The sequence below is a fragment of the Patagioenas fasciata genome, chromosome 2 (assembly GCF_037038585.1).
Source record: "Patagioenas fasciata isolate bPatFas1 chromosome 2, bPatFas1.hap1, whole genome shotgun sequence".
In the NCBI taxonomy this organism is placed as follows: Eukaryota; Metazoa; Chordata; class Aves; order Columbiformes; family Columbidae; genus Patagioenas; species Patagioenas fasciata.
The window spans coordinates 24457195-24477407 of NC_092521.1; the positions used below are offsets into that span (position 1 = coordinate 24457195).

The window sequence follows — 20213 nt, forward strand, 5'->3', positions numbered from 1 at the left end:
GTGTTGCTTTTAGTTGTATGTTGGTATGTGGGCTTCTCGATTAATGCGTTTTGAAAAAAAATTATTATCAATTATTATCTTGTTCTGTATTTTCCTACTTTCAGGATATTTCTTAGTATATTACTTGTAGTGAGAGTAGCCTACTACATGTCTGTAAGTAGTAGATACCATATATTATTTAAAAGCTGCTAGCTAAGTGGTGCTATTTGATAGATTATCCATTTATGTATTTGTTCACTTATTTTAGATCTAATTTAGTTTGGATTAGAAGCAAGACAGTAGCTGTCTGCTAGATTTAGACCATCAGAAGGTGGATTTCATCAGGTTAATTAAACATTATTTGATAGTCAGTGTTTATTTAAGTTCTGTTTCACAAGTGTGGAGCTGGTGCATTTTGTCAAAAGAAAAGCTAAATCCACTTTAATGAACCTGCAGAACTCTTTGGTATCTGTCTGATTAGTAGGATTTGTTAGATAAGACTTCATTAGAAGGCAGCATTACGAAGAGTTAATAAACTATTGTTTAAGAGCTACTGGGAGGCCAAAGCTTTTAGCTCTATCCATGCTTAGAACTCAGAACCACATCAAATTAAGTAGTCAAGCAGTTCCATGAGGGGAAAAAAGCTTTCAAAAAAATGATTGAAGAAGGAATAAAGACAATCTGAGGAACTACAGACTGAGACAAATTCCTTAAAAGCAGCAATGCTTCTGTTAAATCTTCAGCCTGGGTGCTGTCTAGCAAAGATGTAGCCTGGCATGGGGAGCGCTGCTGCCCCCGCTCACTGCAGGGTCGCTGCAGGGCTCTGGGCAGCACTCACTGCTGTATGTTGGTGCCCAGACTCAGGTCAGCTTGGCTGCCCTGCTCCCTCTCCACGGCTTTCCTGAGCCTGGGATCTAGTCTCCTCTCTGCTGGGACTTACAGCTCAGTTCCATCTCACTGCTTAGCCCTGGCTTTGTTCTGTTGCTGCATCCACATTCTGCTCTTTCTGATGTTTTGCAGGCCTCTCTCAGCTTATGTCTCGGTTTTACTGTCCTTTTGCTGTTTTGCTTATTTTCTTTCTTCTCTCAAGGATTAAGAAACCTGGCATTTGTTGCCTATAAATTACCCAAAGTTTCTGGACTATGGGGTTTTTCCTGTCCATCCTGTACTAAAAGGGGCTGAACCCCATCTTCTTTTGTACGTGACTACCAGAATGCTTTCTGCATGAAATAAAACCCAGCAAGCAGTACATCTGTCATTTTTCCATTTCTTAAAGATGATGTGTTATTTTTCTAGATACTTTATGAATTGGCTATTTTAAACGGAACTGAATTTTCTTCCTTTAAAGAATGTAACTCGGTCAAGGTTGCTCAGCAAATAAGATACATTTGCGTATGCGTTTTGGGTCGGGGCGGGGGGGGTGTCCCTCCTCCAACAGACTTTTCTTGTTAGGAAAATTTAGGTTTTTTGTATCCGTTTTTGTTTTAGTTTTGAGTATCAACATTTTGTACTTCTAAGAAACTTGAGTTTCACCTCTATTGCTCCTCCCTAGGACACTAAGGTTTAAGGCTTAAAATCTTTCTACCTTCTTCCATCATTCTTCAGGTTAAACACTTTTCTGGCTCTGGTTTTAACTTCAAGGTTATTTCTGTGTATGCAAGTATCTTGTTGTATCATAACTCATTATTCAATGAGTTTCCATTTTTCTTTCTACTTTAAAAATAATCTTAGATGGAACTATTGAAGAAAAATAGCTTTAAATGACATGATTATCTATTTCATGAACTTGAAGATTTTAATACAGCTTTCTTTTTACCTCAGGACTTCTATTTCATGTTGCTTATGTCTTCAGTGTTACTTTTCAATATAGGTTTGCATTTACAAAATACTTCAGCAAAACAGGGAACATCTTTCATTTTTTATTTTATCTTTAGGATGTTTGGGGTTCTTAACTGAATGGTTTTATTTTTTAAAATGGCTCTCAGCCCAAATAGTTTATATATTTGTTCTTAATACAGCTTTCATTTACATTTAGATTAGTAGAATTTTACAAAAATATAATACTGTTATTTTCTGAACACTTAAAAAATGATTCTCTCATGGAAGAGTTAGATGTCAAGGAGGCAGTGCCTTAACTTGAGAAGACTTTTGAATTCGAAGGTAACATTTGGGTTCATATAGCTGAATGCAGTTTGCTGCAATGTGATACAGTGAACTCCTGGGCACTGTAGTGGCCCAGCTGATAGCTGAGCTCTTTCTGAAGGACAAGTAAAAGCACTTGCCCTGAAGAGCTACAGATTAATAGAGATAAAATGTGCTGACTTTTTGATACTACTTAGCATGCTAACAGCTCTAGCTAAAGATTTCATTTTCATTTTAAAACTTTATATCTTTGCTTGATAATATTTGAAAAGGTGCTTGGGAATTCTTTGTTTGGTTGGTTTTTTTCTTTCCATGCTTTTTTTTTCTCCAAAAGCAGAAAGGGCTGGGGAGAGGCGGGGGGAATCCTGTGTATTTTTAGAACAGGTGTGATAGTTGTTTTGCTACCAGCACCATGTGGGTATATTTGCAATCAGGTTTAAATAACTTGGAGAGTATCCAGGTGGAGTGTTTTTCCTAAGCTTTAGATTATTTATTCTGTTGGGAGTAAACAATAAACACAGTATTCTTCAGGGCTAACTGTACCATTAAGCTTGAGATGCCTGGTATAGAGAATGACAGTATATAAAAAAACCACCAAGATCTTCTCTAAGGTATTTTCAAACTGTGAATTTTTGCCTGTGATACTCTGAAAGTAATTTTTAAAAATGTCTGTGATGGATGATGCAATTCTAAAGGGAAGGTGATAGCAAATTAAAGCGTTGTGCTTCAGTACTCGGTTGTAAGTGTGTAATGTAACAAAACACTCTCTGTAAATGACATAGGAAAGAGGAAATGGTAGGATTTTCTTCCTTCTGTACACTTTTAAAGTTAAATTTCTTTATTAAACTTGTTATCAGATATTAAAAATTTGATCTCAAAGGTGCTTATTAATGGACGTTTCCTAGCTGCCAGGTTTTTGAGATACAGAGCTTACAGTTAATTTCCCTGTGTTCATATTCTTCTGTGTTGTTTTTGTGAAAATTATACACCTCACAACAACATCAGCTTCTATAGTAGGTAAGAACAGAGTAAATGGTATTTGAACTGCTTAGAATGTGCTAAAGCATTAATACACAGTACATGACTGGTTCTGTCAGGAACCGGGTAAAATTGCAACAGGCAAGAGATAGCATTATTGCTAATTTTACACTGCATTTCACAGTGATCTGTGCTTTTCTTTACATTTCAGTTCTTGTAGTCAGGATTGCCCATTAAAGTTTTTGGCTACTAGATTTTTTTTTTCTGAACTTTTTAGCCTTTTTAATTGCAGAAATGTTTAGATTGAGCTGCCTCCTCATGACACAGAAATGAAGAGGGAAATAAAAAGACATCTCCCTCCTCCTAAAAAACTCCTATTTTAGGAATCTAATTTTTAAGGGTAATTTAATAAATATGAAGGACCCAGGCCATGGTTTTTGAATTTTAGGATTGTCAGTACTTAACGTGCTCAAAGAAGAGCCCTGGGCAGTATTTAAAGGTATTCAAATGATAGTATGCACTAATGCTATAGAAAACACTTTTTTCTTTTTTCCCCCATTTGGCAATTTACTATTGAGAAGTAACTTTGTATGAAGCTGGGAGAAGTCTTCTAGGGCTGAAAATTGTTGGTGGTAGTGACTAGGATTTAGCTTTGTTAAAATGATGTACAGTTTTAATGTCTGAGCAGAGAGAATAGCAATTAATCATGGGAAATTTATATACAGTTTTATCCCTAAAAAGACTTTTTAAAATTACATTAAGTTCTCCATCTTTCATTTTCTGTTAGTCCTGCGTGCTTATTTTACCCACCAAAATGTTTAGGATAACTGCAGTCCTGTGGAATGAACTTTAGCTTTTGAAAGTTAGGTTGTCTGTCCTTCTCTGTCATTAATTGTCAAAAATAATGATAGTAAATTAGATCCTTTTTATATTTGTATAACTCCATGTTTTGTGTTTTGCAATAAGGAGACTTGCTCTTCAGAGATCCCGAAATAAATGCTCTCACTTCATCCCTTGTCCACGTTTGTTTTCATGTGGTTTTCCCCCCGTAGTGCCAGCCGGGGTGGGGATGGCAGCAGGTCGGAGCTCTGCGGTGTCGGAGGCAGCTCATCCACCGCCTGGCACTGCGTGTGCGAGCTCAGCGCGGTTTGCTCGGCCAGCACAGGATGCACAGTTCTCCCCTCCTGGCCGCATGGGAACAGCCGGACAGATGACTGTACCTGCGGAGTATTTATTTCCTTGCATACCAAATTTTGAGTTTTTAGACAAAAAAAATCAGTCAGGAAGGCCCACCTTGTGCCTTTTGGGTCCTGACTCAAGTCTAACTTTTAGTAAAAAGGAGTTTGAAATCATTAGTGGAGCTCATTCCATAAGAGAAAAGAAAACTCTGCTCAGCAGAGGGAAGGGAACAGCTGGAAAGAAGCAGTTTCTCTTACCTGAGGCCACTAACAACATGAAACAATCCAAGGCATGCACGGTTAAATCTTAGAAAGTGCTATAGGCGACCCACTTTTACAATTGCCGTAGAAAATTATTGTTGTTAGCCATTCTGTTGATAGTTCATATTGTAGGAATTGCTAGCAGATGGGAAAATAGATGACTCAGAATACAATATTAACAATCCATATTTTTTTAATCAAAGGCTTCTAATAAGGCATGTAGCGTCCGTAAGATTCATTTAAGTAGTTGCTAGGAAGAATTTGTTTTTTCAAGTAAACACAGCAAACTTGATACAGATTATTTTTTTGATTTGATATATATTTTCTTAACAACTTAAAACCTGAAAACACATTTGCTTGTTTTCGTTGCACCAGCTTAATGGCAGTATTCCATAATTTAGTTTGATAGACGGGGGTTTGAGATGGTAACTCATGCATTATAGAATTACTAATAAAATCCAATTTTATCATATTGAAAACATCACAGGCCTAGAGCTTTTATTTACCTCTGTTAGCTGTCAAGGGTGGATTAAGATTCTAGTGTGCTACATCCACCAAAACTTTGGCGTTCGCCCCCTGAAAAATTTGGATGGCTACGGATATGTGCTGGCCAAGTGCAGCTAATGAGTTTCAGCCTGTTTTCCAGACCCTAAAACCATGAACTGCAAACACCGCCAGGTATCTCGGATGCATGTCCTTCCTCCTGCCTCCTGTGCTGGCCACAGGTGGAAGCCAGTAGTCAGGATTTGTGTTGTGCCCTTTGACTTGATGGCTTCTGAGAGTCCATTTTTGGCTGAACTTCATGTTATTCCTTCTCAGCTTATTGCTAATAGAACTCAGGTCTGTAGATAGTAACGCATATATATTTTCCAAGTACCTATTTTGGTCTGAATTTTCGTCAATATTATTTGACCATGGTTACAAACAAAATATATAAGGTATAGTGTGGGACCTCCTGAAGGCAGAAGTTATATTGACTGCAATTAGTTATTCTTTGGTTTGCTGAAAATACTGATCCAAATGAATCTAGTCCATCTGGGATGCACGAAGTTAGACAGAAAGACTGAAAAAGTAAAAATTGTTACTTTTCCCTTGCTGAAGTTTGATTTTGGAAGACGACTGCGTTGGTAAGTGAGAAAAGAATTCCCTGTGTGTCACCATTTGAAGGCATTTAGAAAGAGCAGCCGACCTGAAACAGGTATTGATGAGAATAACAATGTTTTCTCCATAAGAAGTATTCTTCTGATGAAATGCTAAGCTGCACTATAATCTACCAGCCTTGTATGATAACACTGGATCTTTTTTCTTCAGCTACAAAACTTAATCACTACTTCTTAAAAACTCAGATAACAGTGATTAGCAATGGCTCCTGCCGACTTCACATGAGAGGAGCGCACCTGTCTCGGGAGGACTTGTAGCTCTGACCTGTATTCTTATCACAACTTGATCATTTCAGACCTGGAGCTGTCCCAACTTTGAGATTTTTACTGTATCCACACTTAATGAGGATGGTTACATCAAGAAGAGCTTGCTAACAATTATTTATCTGTTCTGCTGCTTTTTAACTTCTGCATATAGCCTTTCTTGGAAAAGTCTCTAACCCTATTAAGAATAAATTGGCAAATGATCCAGGAGGAGGTAAATGTTTGATGTCCCATTTGCTAAAACTTCGAGATAAGGTACACCAGGTTTCCACACTTACTGATCTCCTAAGTGTGTGGCTGGGTTCCCTTTTCAAAAGATGATAAACTGAAGATCAGAGTTCCATTAAAAGGTTAGCTACGTTTTCTTTCTTTGCTGGTTGCCCCAGCCCAAGTTGATGGTGCTGAAAGGACCTTCTGTCACTGGAAGTTTGGGCTGATGGAGCTCTGTTCCGCACGGGCCCCTTTCTTCTGCTGGGATGTCCTCCTGCACCAGGGAGAGGAGACAGCAGAGGCAGGAGCTGCTGCCCTCACCGCAGCGCTGGGGAGCTCACCCCGCAATGGGGACCGTTGGCTGGGCTCTTCGTAGGCAAAGTCAACTGCCTGTGCTCTAGTAAAGCAACGTGGAGAATTTCAGTGGGACTTCTTTGGGTGTGACTGTCATGAGCATCTGTCAGCTTGTAGAAGTAGTTATTCAATGTTATTCGACTCTTGGAGATGGTTTTGTTTTGTTTTCCTTGCTTCCCTTATACACTGTACCTCTCTTTAGTGATTACATTAACAACCCTTCTGTACGCACCTGATTTTTTTTACTGAACAACTGAGTATGCGTATCCATTCTAAAAGACTATTTGTGTGTGTAAAACAGATCAACACATTTTCTGAATATTATTGAATGTAAATGATAGATTCATGGTGTTGTAAATTGGAATTTGGACTGTTACTGCTTTCCCCAGCCTCTGTGATTACCTGGTGATATGAAGAGTCCCGGTGAAGGCAGATGCTTTCACCAGAAACTCCAGCCACTGGAGACTTCTGTCTTAGAGATGGCTCATCTGGACACTAACTGCTGTCTGTTGTGTGATTGGGGGTGTTTGATAGCCAAAAGGACATAATTGATTCTGCTATTTCAAGTGGCAGAAATCTAACTATCTATTGTTATCAGCCAAATACTATCCTGATTACTGAACTATTGCAGTTTACAGCTTTTAAAAAGCTATCAAAATATAATTTATAGCCGTTTTGAATTCCTGTAGCTTGCACAGCTAAATGCTCTTTCCCCATTAATGCTGGTAGCCCTAGTAGTTACACCAACAAAGAGAGAAATCATTTATGACAGTTTAAATAGTGAACTCTTTGCAAGTGAAAGTGAGATTGCTGAGCTCTGTCACTTTGAGAATTTGAATCAAAATATTTATCATGCAGGGGAATAAATTATATAGGTAAAATTAAGTATCTTGTTCAAGTTATTTCGGCACATCTTATTTTATATATTTGCTGTTTCCTTCAGCATTTAGGATTTTGCAGGCTTCACTAGGTAATATCTATAGCACAGACAGAAGTCAAGGAAAAATATTTGGAAATTTACCAAGGACACATGTATGTCCATGGACACACACATACACATCCTGGCGTCAGCTGTGGCTTTTAGACATGCTTAAGTGGTTTTCTGCAGTACGCAGAGCTCTCTGAGTGTTCCTACCTAATGCAGCATCTGATGTCAGATAGGTGGGACCTTCACGGCCCTGATTTCAGTTTCTTAGTGTCCCTGTTTTCTGTCATTTACTTCCTTTGAATGTCCTGAGCATCAGCCATTCATACAGATGACTACTGTGGCTCCCTGGGTGACATGGGTGAGATAATTCTCAACGATTCTTATTCTCTGGATTTAAAGATTCATTTTCTTTGTATTTTAATTTCCACCCATCTGTCTGTGATCCTTAAAGAATATTTAATTCTGTTTGCTGGCTCTGTTTCTTGATTGAAATTTAAATGAAAGCTCACTCATCACATTCTTCTCTGACAATTTATAAAAAAATGTTTTTCAGTGCAGAATAATTACGTGATTGCATCAGTTGGAGCCTATTCTGTGCTGTTCCAGCCTGATGTCTACAGTGGTGGCTGAGAGGGAATAGATGGCTGCCCAGGCTGGCCCAGAGTGGGTAGGACATTTCATCCTTGGCCATTCTCATGAAATGCTCGCATGAGGGTATTCAGAGTGCCTTCCTTAGTCCCACCGAGCCACAAATATGTTTCTCCTCTCACACGTGATATGAAATGCGGCTCTATTGCTGCTGTCGTCTGTGCTGCTTTGGGATCAGTTAAACAGGGGAATCTGTGCCGTTGTCTCTTCCATTATGGTGCAAATCTCTCTGACACTTCACTCTTCTAAAATAATATCTCCACAGAAAAGTGTCTCTTGTGACAGTTGCATTTACCAAGGGGCTAAAAATGAAAGAGAATGGTGGGGTTTTTTTTAATCTTTTCTTTCTCTGAAAATTGAAAGGTGTTTTTCTGCAAAATTCTTGGTGACTAAGGAATTACATTTCCTTTCCCCTATCCTCTCTTCCATATATTAAATGGGAGAAATATAATAAACTAGATTATGTTTAATTCCTTGGGAGGCAACTCCCTCCTAAGAAACAAAAGGTGTCATTTGTGCTTGGGAGAGACAGACATTGCTCATGAGCTACTGAGCATATCTGAGGTCTCTGAAGCTCATACAGGTCTAAGGATCTTTGGTCCTGGAAGACAGTTTGACATCTGGGGTTTAATTCTTATCTTCATTAGGAATCTTATTATGAAAATGACATTGCATGAAAATGTGCATCTTTTTCCATATGTTCTTCTCTGTATTTCTGCTCCGCACTCCCTCTTTATTATGACTTTAAGTTATTACTATGTACAATGTAGTCTATTAGTAGAAGTCATAATGCTGGGGTTTGGACTGTATGTAGCAATATGTGTTGGCAATTTATATGCCTCAGATACTGATAAAAATAAAGATCAAAAGTGGTATTTCGTTCTTCAGGGAAAACAGATCAGGCTGTGTTGATGGAAGACTGCCCTAGATTCATGAAGGAGGTATTGACTCATTAGTAGGTTGATTCAGAAAATGTTTTCTTTCTTTTTTTTTTTTCTTTTCTTTTTTTCCCATGAGTTAGGTGGAATGCTTGTTTGCAATGTCAGAATATTTGCAAACAAAATATAGATTATCTCTTTCCTAGGATGAAATTATTTTTGCTATTTGTCATATGTTGATATTTTTCACACTTGGGGAAGAGTAATTGGCACATGGGCAATTCTGACAAGAGAGGAAGGCAGAGAGGCACTAGAGTTCAGCAGGAGAAGAATACACAGGAACATAGTTCAGATGTGGATCCTTCCCTGCAATAGCAGGTGGGGCAGTTGTGCCTGACAGGCCCCAGTATGTGCCAAGACTCCAGCCTTTATTTGCAGCAGCCAGCAGGCCAGCAAAGCAATTTACTTGTGATGTGACCCCTTGATTTTAATGAATGAAATATAATGAACTGTGTAACATTGTGAGAAAATATTTTTAGAAAGAAAAGAGCTTGGTCAAAGGGTAAGTCCCTCCCATGAATTCAGGAAATTATTTAATGTATTATTTAAGTACTCTGTTAGCAAATTGCTTTGACTAGTTCTGGCAGCAATCTGTTGTGAAGATGGTTGCCTTTCAGACTATAAGAGACTGAAGTTGAGTAAGAAGTATTTAATGCAATTTATATACATGAATATAATTGTGTATACTGTAACAGGCTTTTTTCCAGCCTAATGAATTAAACTCCAGCCCTATATTTATTTGCAATCTATTTGCAGGGTTTGCAAAGTGATTATTTTTGAACTTAAATATACTCTGTGTGTTTCCATTTTCATATGCTGTTAAATTATTTACTGTGGAGCATACTAAGGCTTTTGGTTATATAAACAGTTATATGTGTGTATTCATACACTCAAAGTGTGTAAGAACACTGCAACTGTAAATTAAAGGATTATGAAAGTTGGTGACTTCATTTTTGTTATAAACAGGTTGGGTTTTTTTGTTTGGTTGTTTTACAGTTAAAGAATCTGAGTTTAGAAGAGTTACAGATGCGATTAAAGGCTTTGGATCCTATGATGGAACGAGAAATTGAGGAGCTTCGTCAGAGGTACACTGCGAAGAGGCAACCTATCCTAGATGCGATGGATGCAAAGAAACGGAGGCAACAAAACTTCTGAGTTTGTTTCCCTTTCAGAGATTATACTATGAGTCAGTGTGGACACTGGTAACTTCCTAAGTCTGAAGGAATTTGGTTATGAGTTTTCAAAATCCCAATCTTTTGAATTTTCCTTCAGAACCAATGACAAAATTGGAGCAGTGAAAGAACATGCATAGAGTGTTCTGCAAAGACAGCGCAACACATTGCCATTTGTCTATATTTTCAAATGTTTAATGTAAAAGAAGTTTCATCTGTAACTTCCCAATCTTTTTCAGGTGTACAGTGGTAACGTGGTGTTGTACATTAGGAGTTGTGTTTTGGAGCACCTGGAACGAGTTCTTGATTGTGCAACACTACAGAGCCTTATGTTGCAATATATTTTCCTCCCACTTAGTAGCATATTTATTATGTAATCTTGGATTATCCTATTTATTTTATGCCTGTTTTCTTTTTTTACTAGGAAGTATTAGGATAATATTGTGGAAAGCAGAGCCAGATTAGATAAAATTGGTATTGTAGTGTTAATGAAAAGAAACTCGCCACTGTGTTATCTTTTAAAACTCCAATTTCAGCAAGCATCCCAACTCAGGACAGCACTTAAACATGTATCCAGCCCATTCTTATCAGTAGGATTTAAGCATAAAATAAGGAATACGCACATGTTTTTATGCTCTCCTGAGTCAGGGACCATGGCTGTAGTTGAGCAATACAGTTGTTACACCACAGAGCATTCTTTTAGAGAGTATTTCTGTCATTTTTACGCACACTTAACGATGTCTCATTAAACAAGAAAACAAGTGCCTAATCAGTTTTGATTTTTCTGTTACTTGGGAGAAGCAATACTTGCAGTCTCTTCAGTGCAAATTTCCAATTGCTATTGCAATTCTGACCAGTATAAACCTCAATTTTGCACCATAGTTTTATAACGAAGTAACAGCGATGCTTCTTGGATATGTTTTTTGGTTCATTTATTTTTTTTATCACTGTTTTGAGGGGAGAGGGGAATTACTAGTGGTTTGGGTTTGGTTTGGTTTCATGTTATAGATATGGAAGGATAGTAATTTAAAAACCAAAGAAAATAAATTGAATACTTAATGTATAATAAGTACTGAAAAGAAACTATGTTTTGCAGTCCTGTGAGGGTTTTGTCCTGCAATCACTAAACGTTCAAAATTCCTGTCGTCTTTTGTGGTAGGTTTTGGGAATCAGAAATGCAAGACCAAGCTCTTCATATATTTTATAAGTTCTTCTGTCTGGTCTATATTGTGGGATATCTAGTAGGTAGAATTTACAACATTGCAAGAAATATTTCAGACTTAGCAGATAACGTGATCCACTCTCTGAACAATCTACTGTGTTCTCTGTTGATATCTTCACTATTATTGCCTTTTGTGTAAATAACTTTACTGTGACAGTCATACTTCTTCAAACAATACAGCTGAAAAGATCTTTACGTTCAACCTTCAGCTGTTAAACTTTTAATGGTGACTACTGTGTGGGCATCTTCTGTTCAGTGTTTTCTGGAAGCTAGTAATCATCTCATACTTCTTAGCATTTGCCGTCATCAGACATGGACCACTTGGACAGAACAGTGCAGTTTTTTAAATTGGTGCATTATATCATAAAGCTTAAGCAAAAGGAAAACAAAAGTTTTTACAAGATCAGCAGAATGCAGCTGAGCTGGGACCAGGACTTGGGTTTGAGCTGTATACAGACGTTGTTGCCACTGTCATTCTGTGTGTGTGTGTGTTTGTGTTCACACCGTGCTCTAACATGTAAATTTTAACTGCGATCATTGGAACATCGTTACCCTCAAATTCATATTTCTTAAAGTAATGATCATCCCTTTTGAAAAAGCAAGAACACAGATGATCCATAAGTGTTACTTTGGGCAAGATAAAGTGCACCTGGTAGTCTTAAACCTCACTTTTATACAGTGAAATGATGTAAAGTAAAAAAAGGTATAATCATATCACTGTATCATTAGATTATAATCATAAAGCAGCAAAAAAAATAATAGCTCCAACCTCCCCCTATTAGTGTGGTTCTTATTTATTTAACATGAATTTCTAAATCTTGAACTTTCTGTTCTCAAAACCTCAAAGGTGTGTGTGCATACATATATTTGTGTAGGTATATACACAAGTATGTATGTATCTATATATATGTATAATAAAAAATATAAAACATATCTAAATCATCAGGAGAGGAACCTAACCTGCCTTTTCTTGGTGTGCCTTTTAAGCGAAGTGTCATTGTCTGAACATTCTTGCTTGCATCATTAGCAGTTTTCTTTTCCCTTACTCTCTTAAACTTTTCCCACCAAAAGTGAGGCTTTGATTTTGAATCATGTGGCTTTTCAGTGTAATAGACAATGTAATAAAATGATCACAAGTTCCACATTTTGTGTATTCTGAAAACTTTAGTAATGCACTGCACTAAGTATGAATTGCTCAGTAAAAGGCTGTTTTAGACCAGAGCTGTTGCAGTCTGACATTTGAAAGGTACAAGAAGATAAAGCGTGTCCTTGCTTCACTCCTGATCTGTCTGCATAGAAACAACTCAAATGCTGTGCATATGCATGCACACAGGTATAGATTATACATGCAAGAGAAAAATCTGAAAGTCATGGAATAAAATAAAAATGTAAACAAGCTACTTAAAATGAGTAAAAAAATAGCCTCTGAGATACTGTAAACTGAGTATATATAGGACGTTTGTGACCAAAGAATACTTTCACCAACTAATATGAAATTAGTAATGTTGCCCTTCTGATAGGGTGCATGTCAGTCTAAGAGCTGTCTTTGACTTCAGAAGCCAGTGCATCAGGCTCTAGATTATGTAAAAGCATAACATATAGAAATAGATTTTATACTGAGAGATGGATACAGCTTATTTTTTCTTCTGTGTTTATATAAATGAATCAAATCATTCACGTTGATGAGTACACATCTCTACTGGAGGGTGAGCATCTCTGAAAAGGAAAGCTGGTGGTACAATAAATAAGACATTTTAAAAGCCAGCCTTGCAGGAAATCTGATAGAACTACTGACAAGTTAACCCTCAGTAAGATTTATCCAAGCAATTTCTCGTTTTCTTCTGACTTTGTATGTTTAGGTTTAGTAAGTAAAAAAAAAATAATTGAGAAATCATTACTTAACATTTGTAATAAAAGCTAATTTTTCATGTATAATTGTCGTCGTCTTGTTCATTCTAACTGAAGCTAAATTATGTTAATAGTAACCATTAATGTCATTTCCATAGTCATCTCTCATGCTTTTATTTCCTTTTTATAATATTGTGAGCCCAGCTGTGAGTGCGGAAAACCACATCTCTCAAAGTCAGCTCTGGAAGTGATTTTTCCAGCTCAAGACATTGCTACATGCTCTAGAATTCTGAAGAGTATCAGGGCAGTCCAAGGACAGAAATCCCCAATACCTGATGGAAGTCCCTCTCTCTGTAATCTAAGGATGCTAAAGGCCAAATCCTGAGAGCTGAGCACCACCCCAATATGCTGGAGTTCTTTAGAGAGATCTTTTACTTGGAAGTACTAGCGGACATTTGCGTCTTTAGCTGCTCCTTTGATTTTCTAGTGTAATGAGAACAACAATAGGTAATAGATAGGCTGACCTAGGAAAAGCAAATACATTGAATGTCTCAAATTTGAGTCCATTGCAGATTTCTGATTTTTTAAAAAATGTTTCTCTAAGAATTGGCCCACAAAGACCCTTTAATAAAGGGGACTTAGGAACAAAACTCCTTAGTGAGTTACATTATGTTTTAAGTGACAAAATTCTACTGCTAATCCGAATTACTCTGACAATTATTGGATATTATAGTTATTTACTTTTATTTATAGTAAATAACAGCTTACCTGTATTTGCTCAGGTAGATTCAGGTGAGAGTGCACAGTGGCTTGAAACCATCTACTGCATTGAACTTCCAAATATAAACAGGGCTCACGGTGAGTGTCTGTGTGCAAGTACACGAGAGCCTTTGTCGCCATGAACAGGCACTGGTGTTTCACTGCAGAAGGTAGGATGTACACGTTATGTAAACACTTCGTGTGCACGCTGCTTCATCAGTGTGATATGGTGAAGGTTCCGTTTTCTTTTTGAATGTATAAGTGGTTATAAAACTAACCAAAACAACCTTATGATGTGAGGAAGCCTTTATTTCTTTGCATTCATCAATATTAGGGGCTCCAGCTTGCTGTGTCATTTCTTTCTGTACTTCTAAAGGCGATGATGGATGTTCTGTAATGCCATACAGCTGGCTGGGATATTGGCTCTGGGATGTTTCCATAGCAGGCTGTGGTGCAGCAGTGTTGTGCCCACTATCGCCACTAAAGCCTTGGAGAAGACCAGTCCTGGGTAGCGCATGGTGCAACTCACTCTCGTGTTGTGCCAGGTGAAGCTATGGCTTCATCTTCTGGGGGAAAGGCAAAATTACATTCATGGTTCAGTGTGAGGTCATTAAGTTGTACTTGGGGACTTGCCCTGTTAAGTTTATTTTAAAACACCTTTTCACGAAACATATTTCTCCATTTGGTGTATTCGTTATGGGAAGGGACTAGCATTTACATGGTGTGCTCTCATCCTTTTTCTCTGTTATGTTTTAATTTGTTAGGGTTTTTTAAGAATACTTGAGGATTACCCATATTTTGTTCCCCCTCCTCAGGAAGGTGAATGTGGGCCCTGCTTTTAAGAGCATCCCCTGAGCCAAGTGTTCTTGGGACATTGTGCACAAAGGCAAGTGTCAGCAACAGCTTTTATTCTCCTCTATTCAGCAATCACCAAAGTAAAGTCTCAGCTGTCCTATTTTCCCTTAATTTGAAAATATACGATGTTCAGCTGCTAACCAAGTCTTCCTATTTCAGAATATTTGTTAGTTCCCAGACAAGATACTAAGTACTTCTTTGCATTGCTTGCTTCACAAGTTCCTCAGGATAGCCTCACGCTTAGATTCACTAGGCCTTAGAGAATCTGCTAGGGTAGGTAAGGGCTGTATTTGTCACAGAAACAAGAAGAAATCATTAAAAAAACAATCTGTAGGCAGAAAATAAAAAGCACATGGTACTTGCACCTGGCCAGGTTTCTGGTAAAGCGAACTGTGGATGTGATGGAAAAAAAGTGTTGGCTGACAAAAGCAAAACAGGTAGTCACCTCTGTATCTTGCTGTTCTATGTTGCTGTTTCACGTCTGATTTTCTTCCATCCATGTTTATTGTCTTTTATACTTTTGCTTTATTCAATTGCCACTTTTAAAGATAGAAATATTTGTTTGTTTGTTTAATTTTATAAATGGAAACTTACCATAATAGTGCCAAGTAAATAAACATGGGGAAAAATAAAGGTGGAGTCACTGAAAGGGTGGTGTTTTTACTCCTCGTTTTCTCCCCAGCTCCTTTCTGGGGTCATGGAGGGATCTGGCTGCAGATGACATTTGTCTCTGCATGGAGAGCATTTCTATGCCCTAATCCTTGGCAGATATGGATGGATGTGATACCGTAAATCAGGTATCAGAGGTGGTTTTATCAAGCGGGCTGAAAGAGCTGTGTCCCTGCTCAGGATGTTGTGTGAGTGCTGTGCCCTGCTGAGAACCACTGTCCCTGTCCCACCCTCCTCCTCTCCCTCCCTGCTGTAGCAGAGGCACCGAGGCCGCTGCACAATGTGAGGAAGCAGCTCGAAGCAGTGGGCACCTCTTTGCCACCGAGAGACTGAGCGTGGATCTGGAAGCTGTTGGTCGGTGTCAGGATAGCACCAGGGTCAAACCCATACCTGTGGTCTAGGAAGCCTCACAGGAGCCAGCTCCTTCTCTCAGGGATAGGATGCAGTGACAATGGCTTTTGATGCAGCTTTGCTTTGTTGGCAGGATTGCAGCGTGGCTATGGCCCCCAGCGCAGTGCAGGCATGCCCCGAACAAAGGACCTGAAAGTAACGTTGAACTCTTGGAACGGAAAAAGTTCCTTGTGTCTGTTTTTATACTGGATGTATAAAAAATGTTTAGTGGCCTTTAGGAAATTATCTCAGTGCAGTGGAAGGGTCTTTGTAATGGCATCAGCTAAAGATGGCTCTGTGCCCTATGCCAGGACATTTCTTAGGCCAGTAGTGCTCTGCCTTGGCCTCCCAAGTTTTTATCGTAGGCACTGGGTGTAGCTTTGCTGGAAGTGATGGTGGGAGCAGGACGTTTGGATGTGCTGTAGGCAACCGACCAGAGTTCTTGCCTGGTGCTGGTACTTGGTCAGCGCAGGGAAAATTTAGAGGGATAAGCTGGGTAGCAAGCAGGAAAGCATTGGAAGGAATAAACTAATCTGATTCTGGGCTCAAACACTGGTTTTGTGTTTGTCACAACATGGGAAAATGTTAATGGCATTTACTTGTGCACTGCAAACCCCAGTGACCTTCACATTTTTTTTTCTTTAGATGTCACAGCTTCAGTAATGAAATTTGTAAATATACATGGCCACGTGCTAATGTATCTGGATATACTTTTCTCCATTAAATGAAGTAAACCATTACGTTCTTTACTGAAAACCTGGTCTCCCTGTGGATATTTCTTCTGAGGCCAGATATTTTATATTGCAGTACCTCTCCCTAGCCAACTTCCAGAGAGAAATGTAGCCCTCCTGGTCCTGTTTCTCCCGTCAGGGACAGTATTGGAGCTGTGCAGGATCATCGTTCTTGGCTGTACACAGGTGTGCACGGGCACACACACAAACACACCCCTCTACCTCTTATTTGTCCATTTGTTCCCTTGGTGTTGCTGAAAGGACCAATGCAGGGAAGATGCTGTGGCCCTCAGATGTTTCTAACACCACATTTCCCCTCTTCAGATCTCTCTGCTGCTTTGCACTCCTGGGCTTCCAGAGCCTGCATGGTTACTGTTAAGGAAAAACTCACAGCCAATACATCAAAGAGGGAGACCAAAAGCTTTTGATTTGATTTATCTGACACTAAGCCTTTAGTGTGATGCATCAATTGATATTTCATTTTTATTACAGTACAATGGGGTATACAGGCTTAGCAGCAAGAGGTGTCCTTTTGATCTCTCATTGCACATGAAAACAGGTGTCATAGTCCAGAGATTATGGAGGTCAGAGATTATTTGAAGAAGGATTAAGCAGAGCTATCATTTTTCTTAGCAACCATATCCAAAAGCATGAGATTCTTTTTAAAATGCAGGCCTTATTTCAGTCTGTAGATAAGTCATATTTATTTGTTATATACAAATTTTCCTTGCTGAAACTGTGGAAGACTAGAATTTTTCAAACTGTTTTGTATTGAAAAATGCAGAAACAAATCGAAGTCTGTACTTTAAAATTAATAAAGTAACTTCTTCTGAATCTCCTAAAATCTGGGAAAAATTTTGTTTTGTTTTTCCTTTTAGTTGATCTTTATAGAATAAAGTTCCTGAGACCATCCAGAAAATAATGAGTTAACTGTGTTAGTATTCAACACTGCACTGATTCATATGCATGTATAATTGCTTAATCCAAACCTGATTTACCTCTGAAAAGTGAACAGAAGTCTCTAATGCAGTAAGTATTGGTTCAGTATTTCAGTAAATACAGCTGAAATATTCCTCTCACTCATTCCCAGAGTCTCTCTGATCCTGTTAGAAACTCTAAAACAACCAAAAGTAGTTTGGTAACCCACGATGGGGTATGTGATAGAAAATGTTGATGGACTGTACATCTATTGTATTTTTTCAGCAACCTGTCCTGCTAAGGAAGCGCATCCACCACCGATTCCCCAGCTTTTCCAGAAATACATTGGCTTTTTGGCCTGTTTATATTCCACAATGTAATGTGGCTGTAGTCGATGGCAATAGTGTTGTATTAGGTTTGATAAACCTGTTTATTTTAGGTAGTGTAATTGTAACTCTTGTTGACATCCAGATGTTTCAACAGCCCCCAAATATGTAATTATTGGGATAAATAAGGAACTGAGAATGTCTAGGATCACAGAACCAGCAACACAGTAGCACCGCATCCCAACAATTAATGCAAATTTATTACAAGTGTGAGTGTAAGTTTGAAGCCTTTAAAATGTGGTTAACATTGATTTATTGAGCCCATCAACCAACACAATTTTTATACATTTCATAGTGCTTATCTCCAGTTCCTGCCTCCACAAAAAGCACAGCAGTTAGGTACTATCTTGCAGCTGAAGCAGGAGGAAGTTCTGTTGACAAAGTGACTAATATTTTATTTTGCAGACAGATGCTGAAGTGTTTAGTTCAGCTCTGCGCTCTAGGGCAAGGCACAACAATTCAGGCATATTTAAGAAGAGATTACTGCTGTGTTTCTGCACCGTCTTCCAGCTTCTGTCCTGATCCGTGGAAATGAGGCTGCTCAGGGCTGAACGGGCTCCGTGCTGCAAACCCAACTGGCTGCTGTGTCCCCTCATCACAGCAAGTGACACAAGCTGCAGGGCCCTGCTTTCCCAAAATACCATGAGGCTGCCAACCTGTTTAGAGAACGGACATTTTGCAAAAGGAAAGCACATTTTTGATATATTGTCTTTTGCCATGCTTGGGAAAACATAACCTATGGAGGTGCTGTCCCTTGATCTGGGGTGCCTGGGCACTGCTACAATAGAAATAAAGTTTCCTTGGTAATTAAATGGCTGGTCATTAAAGGACCTATGCTAGGGTGTCAGTGTTCAGAACATTTCGTAGAAAGGGAGAGAACATGAATTTCAAAAATAGCATAGTAATTTAAAAGGATAATTTTCACTGAAAGCTGGTGGGATTGACATTCCCAGGGTGGGAACTCCAACCACTGGTTTTGCTGTGTTATGGCCCCACCACATCACCCGTTCATCGTATGTCCTGGGGGCTGCAGGAACAGCCATGTCAGAGTACAGCAAACAGAGAGGGTGAAGCAAGAGGTACAGGAATTAAGATGGGCAGAGCAGTGGCTGCTGGTAAGAAAACAGTGATATTTGAGTACCACGGGTCTTCCAAATGTGATTAAAAGTTTTCTTTGAAGGTCACCAGTGTAATCAGTGGAACAGTCTGCTGAGAAGTACACAGACATGCACCATGCAGAGCACCTGCACACATGGTGACCACCAGCAGATGTTGGACCGTGCATCTGAAAGTGGGCAGCTCCCTTGGAGTGCTTCAGATATAGAGGAAATTGGCAGATTTATAGCAGACTTTGTCCAATCTCCCAAAAACTTAGTCCTGTTTATTTCTGAACAGGGCTCAGTGAGAAGCCAAACCCCATTGTTGCCCTAAAATTAAAAAAAGGATGGAAGGTACTGATGTTTCTTCTTCACCTCTGTGAAGCTGAAGTGTTGGATTTGTGCCACCACCGCCTCTAGCCAGATGCAGCATTTATCCAAATGAGCACTGACGTGATTTAGGGTCGTGTGTAACAGGTGAGGCGATGTCACGCAAACAGATTTCTACAGTGTCCAGTGGGAGGTCAGTTTGAGTCTCAGCACCTGTGGGACTATTCTCCACCCTTTTTACTACCACAGCAATATCACACTACCTTGGCAAACACTTTCTAGACTGTTTGGAGGTTGCCTCTTCCAGATGACGAACCATAATTTTATATATGAGAGGTGAAGAGATCCGCAATCCTTAATGAGGGTGATGTTTCTTACTAAACTCAACTATTGCTCTGAAGGCACAGACATGACAGCTGTCTCTGAAGCAACTAAGTAGAGAACAGTTGCTTTGAATAATGTATTGTCTTGTTGCATTGTTAACCCAATAAATTATTCTCAGGTAAGAAGCATAATCTTTAAAAAAAAAAAAAAAATAGGCAGAATCAGTAAAAGATGCTTGAGAAACTGGATGGGAATATTTTTCTAGTCCTGTGTAAATAGTGAGGAACTTGAAAATAAGTTACAGCAGATCAAACTAATTTCTGGTGTATCTTAAAGGGGAACAAGTGCATAAATCAGAAAAAAAACCCAACCAACCAACCAACCAAACCACACAACAAAAAAAAAACAAAAAAACAACCAACCAAACAAACACACAAAAAAAAGTGACAAGAAAAGAAGAATAGTTCTGGCA

General features: G+C 38.8%; 1 protein-coding gene across 3 annotated transcripts in view; it reads left to right on the forward strand.

The window, feature by feature from the left end:
- The window catches only part of STK3 (serine/threonine kinase 3), a 143135-nt gene extending 125605 nt beyond the window's left edge, over positions 1–17530 (forward strand). For all 3 annotated transcript variants that reach the window (XM_071803915.1, XM_071803916.1, XM_065830627.2), the window contains exon 11: positions 10037–17530. In XM_071803915.1, coding sequence (XP_071660016.1) covers positions 10037–10195 — 159 coding nt within the window. In that variant the 3' untranslated portion in view covers positions 10196–17530. The remainder of the gene's footprint in view (positions 1–10036) is intronic.
- The last annotated feature ends 2683 nt before the right edge of the window (positions 17531–20213 follow it).